The sequence below is a fragment of the Piliocolobus tephrosceles genome, chromosome Y (genome assembly GCF_002776525.5).
Source record: "Piliocolobus tephrosceles isolate RC106 chromosome Y, ASM277652v3, whole genome shotgun sequence".
NCBI classification, from domain to species: domain Eukaryota; kingdom Metazoa; phylum Chordata; class Mammalia; order Primates; family Cercopithecidae; genus Piliocolobus; species Piliocolobus tephrosceles.
This window is the reverse complement of record NC_045456.1, coordinates 24910535-24918520: the sequence shown is the minus strand read 5'-3', so window position 1 is coordinate 24918520 and position 7986 is coordinate 24910535. Positions and strand designations below refer to the sequence as shown.

At 36.8% G+C, this 7986-nt stretch overlaps 1 protein-coding gene across 1 annotated transcript in view; it reads right to left on the bottom strand.

Moving 5' to 3' along the window:
* Window positions 1-5549: 5549 nt before the first annotated feature.
* LOC111535438 (probable ubiquitin carboxyl-terminal hydrolase FAF-Y) overlaps window positions 5550-7986 on the bottom strand; it is a 151998-nt gene continuing 149561 nt past the window's right edge. The window contains 2 exon segments of the mRNA XM_031935007.1: window positions 5550-5702; window positions 7312-7407. Of these exon segments, the coding sequence (XP_031790867.1) occupies window positions 5550-5702; window positions 7312-7407 (249 nt within the window).

The following is a 7986-nucleotide window of genomic DNA, read 5'->3' as shown; positions in this document are numbered from 1 at the left end:
GCATTTGGTTTTGAATGTTAATAAATAGAAGACCGTGTTTTGATTGATGTAAGATTCACAGTTCAGTATTGAACAACACAGAACACTGTATGTGATTTCCAAGAGAAAGTTAGCTAATGTCTTATTGGGGGGAAGTCCCTTTTTATGGATATATCCTATAGTCTTACTGAAACAAAACTGAGAAATAGTCCTAGAAGTCATATTGGATATCTTGTCTCGGATTCATTTTATGGGCCTTAGAGGTACTCAGAAGATTCATAGGAAAGGGAAAAAGGAAAAGGAGGGACTGTGAATCACAGACTGATTCACAAAAAAGAGATTTTCACAGGAAAGGAAAGGAAAAAGGACCCTGAATAAATCTGCACAATTTATCTCAGTTTCCACGTATTTAAAAAGCCAGGAGTAAAAGATAACAATAAGAAACTTGACTTTGAATTGTCTGGGTAATTATCTGATGGACAGATGAATCAAGATGAAGATTGACATAGGGTCAATCTTCATCAATCATACTGATTTGATCCAAGACTGGGGACCCAAAGCACATATATAGTTGAAATGTGCAGAGGATAAATATTTTTCTGGGTTTCAATGCCATGGGAACACCATGCACTGTGATTCCAAGACCTGGTGGGGACTACAGTTAAGAGGGTAAGTGCATCCAACAGTGATTAATTTAAGGTGAATATCTGCAAGAAAATCTGAGATGAACAAACTTTGTGATGTGGTTTGTCTGACTGTGATGGCATGGGCCTATCCAACTTCTCCAACTTCTCCCCAGTCTGGCTCTATCATCCAAGTTGGACAGCAGTGGCGTGATCATGGGTCACTGCGGCCTTTACTGCCTGGGTTCAGGTGATTCTCTCACTTCAGCCTCCCATGTAGCTGGGACGACAGGCAACTGTCACCACATCTGGCTCATTGTGTGCAGAAATGTGGTTTTGCCATGTTTCCCATACTGGTCTCCAACTTCTGGGCTCAAGCAATCCACCTGTCTTAGTCTCGTGAAGTGCTGGAATTATAGGCATGAGCCACTGAGCTCAGGCTGTGCTACTTCTTATAGTAAAATAGAAGGCATGAAATTTGCCCTCAGGCCAGTCTTGATTGAATACATTAAAATGGAAATAACTAGAACTACCTATGTCATAAAAACTGTTGAAACAGCGTAGGATACTTTGTGGACAACAATAAAATCCCAAACAAAAAACTCTTTAATTAATTTAATTAGAAACCAAAGGACTAGTACTGATATCTAGAGTAAGCTTTTTGCGACCTGGAAGAGTTGATGGAAACAAATCTGCAATAACGTAGTGCTGCATGTACCATCAATAGTGTCTGACATTCCTTTCCACAGTACAAAAAAGACTATAGGATAGTGATATTCATTCATTCATCTTGCAAATGTTTTTCTTTGTCTCAATCTTGCAAGAGTCAACTCCATGTGGAAAAGATCCCAACTGACATTTACTATTAATATTTTGCCATAAGGTTACTATCATAAGTTGGTTATGAGAGATCTGGGCTTGATGCAATTCTTGAATGTAATACTACAACATAGTGAAGATGACATGTTAAAATCTGAAACTGAAAAGCAATGCAACAGAGACTTTATATATGTTGATTCACATGACCAACAAAGAGAGATCATAAATCCAGCAAAGATCCAGAGATGCACCCAGATGGTGAAATTCTTAGAAAAACCTGGAAGGATACATTGTGACACTTCCCAGGTGACCTAGAATGAATTTCTGTCATTACATATTCCTAATCAAACAGGAAGCCCAGCATTTGGTTGAATAGGATTTTGGGGATTCACATTACACATCTGAAAATATTTCTAGCTCCTTTCAAGAACACTACCCAAAAGAAGTTTCATTTAAGGGACATTATGTTAATTGAAAAAATCCAGGAAATATAAAGACCAAGTACTGCATGTTTTCATTCACAGACAGGAAATAAAAAGTTGATCTCATGAAGGTAGAGAGTAGAAAGACTACCATAGGCTGGGAAGAACACTGGGCAGGGGAAGAGATGAGTTGGTTAATGGGTACAAATACCGTAAGAAGGAATAGGTTCTAATGTTTGACAGTATAGGAGGAAGACTATAGGTATGAATAATTATATTTCCATATAACTGCAAGATTAGATTTGGAATGTACTCAACACAAATAAATGATACATGTATGAGGTGACATGTATTATAGATGTTTCAGATTTTAGGATTACTTTATGGTAATACACCAATATACCAATTAATGATTTGGCCATTACTCATTGTGTACTTGTATCAAAATATCATTTGAACTTTGTAAATACGTACAATTATAATGTGTCAACTTAAAAAAAGAGAGTGGGGTCTATTTAAATAAGAAATTGCACTAAGACAGGCCATGTCTGAATTTCAAAAAGTGCTGTCAATATTTTGGGGTCTTATGATTCATATTCTGATTTTGGAAGGGTTTGCAGGTTCTTAGGCAGACTGAAGCTATGGTTAAAGAAACAAAAATCTGCACATGCCACTCCACAGCAATAGCTGGGAATTTTGGACCAGGAAATTCCTGGATGCCATAACATGTGCCATTTGAGATATAATTACTAACTCGCCTTGCATTGGTGTAGCTTGCCTAGATGAGCTAATTATTAGCTTGTCTTGCCTGTTTCTGAGACAAAGTAATCCTAAAATCTGAAACATCTATAATGTGTTGTATGAATTAAGAAAACATTCTAATGAAGAAGTGCTCAGAAGAGTTCCAAAATAACATGGAAAATGGGTTTACAGAGGAACATGTTACCAGGAAATTGCAAGGAGGTTCTCATCATGTTAAAGAGCAGGTAGTCTCTTTTTTCCTATGATCAAGTTTGGAACCACTTCAGGAACTACTGCATCCTATTGTTTCATGGGCAATGCCCTTTGAATAGCTCCCTACTGACCAAGAAAAACCTGCTTGGTTTACAGATGGCAGTTTCAAGGTGGGTGAACGATGTCCTGTTAGCAGCCTTTCATAGAGACCAGAAATGAAAAGACCGATTGAAGATAGAATAAACAAATTAGTTTAATGGTTGAACTGCATGTTGTTTTCTTATGAGTGTTAAAAAATTTACAATTTTTTTTAAACACTGCATTTGTTTGAATTCTTGCCAATTCATGAGTAGTGACTGATGGCTTGGCCACAAGGACAATGGAAAACTGAACTATTAAGCAGATGCCAGCATGTGACACAGCCCTTTGGAAAGTACAAGGTGGAATTTAAGGGGTACGCTGAAGAACGGTATGTTGACATCCACCTGAAGAACCGTCTCCAGGACGATGGGGAGGTGATTAGAACCAGCAAGTTGATATCCTGGTGGATTTGCTTGAGGTGGCCATGTTATGGAGATGCAGCAGTAATGCAGATGGAGTGAATCTAAACATATTCCTCTAGTACTCTGTGAGGAACAAAATCCCAAGATATATTTCTAACCGAGAAGAGAGACCAGACCGCAAATAACTATGGCCCAAATAGGAAGGAACTTAACATAACTGGATTACAATGGACCAATGGCAGTGGCCCTGCCACGGCATTAATGGGTCCTGACTACTGTATTCGCAGAGGTCAATGATAATTCTTAAAATACTATATATAAAAAAAATTGTAACAAATTTGGGCAAACAAATTGAATTTCTTCATAGCAACACATTCCAGGGTCTATTGTCTCCAACAATGGGCAAGGAGATATTACATCAAATGAACATATTACATAGGTTACAGAGTGGTAGTCTAGGAGAGTATGAGCATTTCAAATATTGATTGTATAAAATAGTCCAACATTTGCTAATTTGGTATTCATGGTGACTTTATAGAACATGTACTACTGTGAATAACAAGAATCAACTATGTAAAAATGTGTCAAAAGCATAAAAATGATTAAGCTAGAACAATTTTTTACAAGGTCAATATCTTAATGTTTTTTTCTTTTTCTAGGTCCTTAGTGAAAGGCCAAAGGCCAATTTTTTTTATGCATAAAAACTCAATGTGTCTGAAATGCTGAATTCAGTGTCATGCCAAGGCATGCCATGCAAGTGATTAATTTAAATGTGTAGTCCTTAAGAATATTGTAAGAGAGTAAAAGAAACAAAAAGACACAACAGGACAAAATTATTCTTAAATTTTATTTGTGAATTCAGCAAAATAATTTCTATAAAACAAAACAGCCAAACCTTTAAATAGTATAGGATAGGCTGTATCTATTTGTAGGTATATTTGGTTTTTAAACAGGTTCCAAAATATTACAAACATTCAAAATTTACCAATTCTCTTTTAAATACAGTATTAACTCACAGAGTTCTGGAATCTCAAAACAAATGTTTATTCTAAAATGGTACCTCAGAATTATATTAAATAAGCATGAGCTTATATCTTAATTAAATCTTCTATCTAACAAGAGTTTTAGAATAATGAAAAAAACTATGACAATTCTTTCTTTCAAGTAAAATTGTGACTAAGAATTCAGTCAGACATCTTGGTGCAATGGTACTTCAAAGTACTATGGATTCTTATGATGTACACTTCACTGGGATCAGAAGCAGCAAAGTTTTAGGAAATTCACTTAATAAATTCGATGTAAAAAAAAAAAAATCCCAAGCACACCAAATGCAATCTATTATGCTCCACACATTCTGACATAGGAAAATTTTGTGTATTGGTTTTAATATTTTACAATTCCTATTACTGATACTTTGATATTCTGTTAGCTCAAGAAATTGAACTATCAAACATTAAATGTGAAGAACATGGTGCAATGAAAACCTGCCTGCCTGTCACATTTTCCCCCGATTTTATATTTATTCTAGGTGTAAGAAATAACAGCTCTTAGTAACACAGCTGTCACTCTGGGCAACTGCTGTCATTCATGTAATTCTGTCCTCTTGGCTACACAAACAGTGTGAAGCCATGCTAATCGTTACAGCATAAGAATAGCTTTAAAGTAGTTAGCCTACATACCAGAATAAAAAGGTAATGAAAAATATCTAGAAATGTTACACTGCCAATTTTCCACATCAACCTTATAATTCAAAAGTGACCACCAGTCTTATATATCCAGGAAAAAAGGATTAACAAAAAACTATTGGTATAAACTGACAAAGATGGGCTCTTTTATGTTCCCTTTTTTGGGGGGAAGTGGGTAAAGTTGATCAAACTGCACAAAGCAGGCAAGATCAATTGCACAATGCAGTGAACATAACAAAAAATAATTGTATGATTGTGTAGATCTGACTTGTTTTCATCAAAAAAAATTTCTTGATTAAGAATTAATAGTCAGACATTAACATAGTAACATAGTATATGTACCTTTGTCCTCTATAGATTAGGACCAGTCATTTATTACAAAACACTGTACACTTCCCCCTGCATGTGTCTTATACACTGACAAATTGTAAATTACTGCAAACCAGAGTGAATATGCTCTCTACTCCATGTTGGTTTGGAATAGTTTATCTAGTTTTCAATACTACCCAGGCACAGAGAAAGTTTGGACTGTAAGGCCTTAGTGTGTGGTCATAAAGGAAGCAGTTAATTATGTGCTTTTCCCTGTTCCTTCATCTGAGGTGAGGATACTTCTTCACTGCCTTCATAATTTTCTTGTGTTCGTTGGCCAGTTTTCTGAGGGTTGTTCAAGTGATGTGCTGCTGGTCCTGTATATGGCTGTCCATGCACATGATTATTCTAAGAGGGTGAAAGAGACCATTAAAAATTTAAAACCATGGGGTAAGTTTGGTCAAAAAGTAGACATTTTTAAACCTGGATCTTTAGGAAAAAAAAAAGAATTTACAATCTGATTTTTATGTTTGAAGAAAAATAGTATATGAATAAAGTGTTTTGAGAAAGTACACACACATAAATGTAATAAATGTATCAGCTTCTGATAAAAATTCATTTCACCTCCACAGAGAATGTATTCAAGAGTCTTGGCCAGGAATGGTTGCTCTTACCTGTAATCTCAGCACTTCGGGAAGCCAAGGTGGGCGGATCACAAGGTCAGGAGTTCAAGACTAGCCTGGCCAATACAGTGAAACCCTGTCTCTACTAAAAATACAAACCTAAGCTGGGCATGGTGGCACATGCCTGTAGTCCTAGCTATTTGGGAGGCTAAGGCAGGAGGATGGCTTGAACTCGGGATGTGGAGGTTGCAGTGAGCTGAGATCATGCCACTGCACTCCAGCTTGGGCAACAGAATCAGACTAGCTCTAAAAAAAAAAACTCTTGGAAGGCCAATTACTGTGCTAAGCAAAAAGGTTTTCCATGTGTTTTCCCGAGAGCAGCAACACTTGGAAATCTGTAAGAAATCCCAATTCTTGACCAGGTGCGGGCGCTCATGCCTATAATCCCAGCATTTTGGGAGGCCAAGGTCGGCAAATCACAAGGTCAAGAGATTGAGTCCATCCTGGCCAACATGGTGAAACTCTGTCTCCACTAAAAACAACAAAAATTAGCTGGACGTGATGGTGTGTCTACCTACTCGGGAGGCTGAGGCAGGAGAATTGCTTGAACCCTTGAGGTGGAGGCTGCAGTGAGCTGTGACTTTGCCACTCTACTCTAGACTGGTGACAGGGCGAGACTCTCTCAAAAAAAGGAAAAAAAAAAAAAAAAAAAAAAAGAAATGCCAATTCTTGAGCCCCACAATAGCCCTATAGAGTGACAATTTCTAGACTCTGCAATTGCTGTTCTCAATCAGTGCATTTACATGATTATGATGTACATTAAATTTAAGAAAAAGAACCACAGCCTTAAAATGACTGCATTAGTCACATTTGTGGCTAATCTTCCCAGAATCTTTTCCCAAATATACATGTTTTGCAAAATAAGTTATTATAAAAACTGTATTTTTCCTAAGTTATATTTTTTCAGTTAACCATCTATTAAAGCCAGTCAAACTGAATTTTTACTGCCACTGAATCTCAGAAACTTTAGGCTTTAACATTTCTTCAACTATTACTGAAACATCATACAATTTTATTAACCATAGCAAATAGTAAAAGGGGGTAGTACCTGGTTACAAAGAAAATACCACGGTGGCAAAATAAAACATTAACTCACTCCAACTAACCCTCCACTGATCATCTTGTCAAAGCTATTCTAGATAATTTATTACTTTACAGTCACAGTAGATCTGTCTCCAGTCCATGTTGGTTTGGAACAGTTTGTCTAGTTTTAAATACTAGCCAGCACAAAGAAAGTCTGCACTTTCAAAATATTTAAGACCATAATAATTGAAGACCTTTTAAGTAAAGCATCAAACTGGGTTTAGGGGACAAAAATGAAAAATCCTTTTTACCTGTTGATACTGACAGCCAGGTGAATGAGGATATAATGGGGCTTCTACTGATGGAGAGGGCTCCTGCTCATCTGGGGCATCCTGGTCATCTGGTTCCTCATTTTAAATTAAGCATTAGATTATTAAAGTAAATTCAAGTTTATATTTAATTTCCTTCATTTAGAATACACTTTTAAGAAATGCACAAAGCTGGCCTCTTTAACATCTTTGCATTTACTGCAGATGTTTTAAAATATCAGAAAACAGGCCAGGTGCAGTGGCTCATGCGTATAATCCCAGCACTTTGGGAGGCCAAGGCATGCGGATCATTTGAGGTCAAGAGTTTGAGACCAGCCTGACCAAATTGGTGAAACCCTGTCTCTATTAAAAATAGAAGAATTAGCCATGCATGGGGGTGGCTGCCTGTAATCCCAGGTACTCGAGAGGCTGAGGCAGGAGAATCACTTGAACCTGAGAATTGGAGGTTGCAGTGAGCTGATATTGTGCCACTCTGCCAGCCCAGGCAAAACTGAGAAGAAGAGGCACAAAAAAAAAAAAAAAAAACAAAGACAAAAAACAAACAAAAGAATATCTGAATTCTCTCAGATATGTGATTTTTTTAGACACCTTCACAGAAGTTTTTTCCAAAAGGAAACTCCTTTGCTAACTTAAGATCAAACAAATCAAGCTAACCAT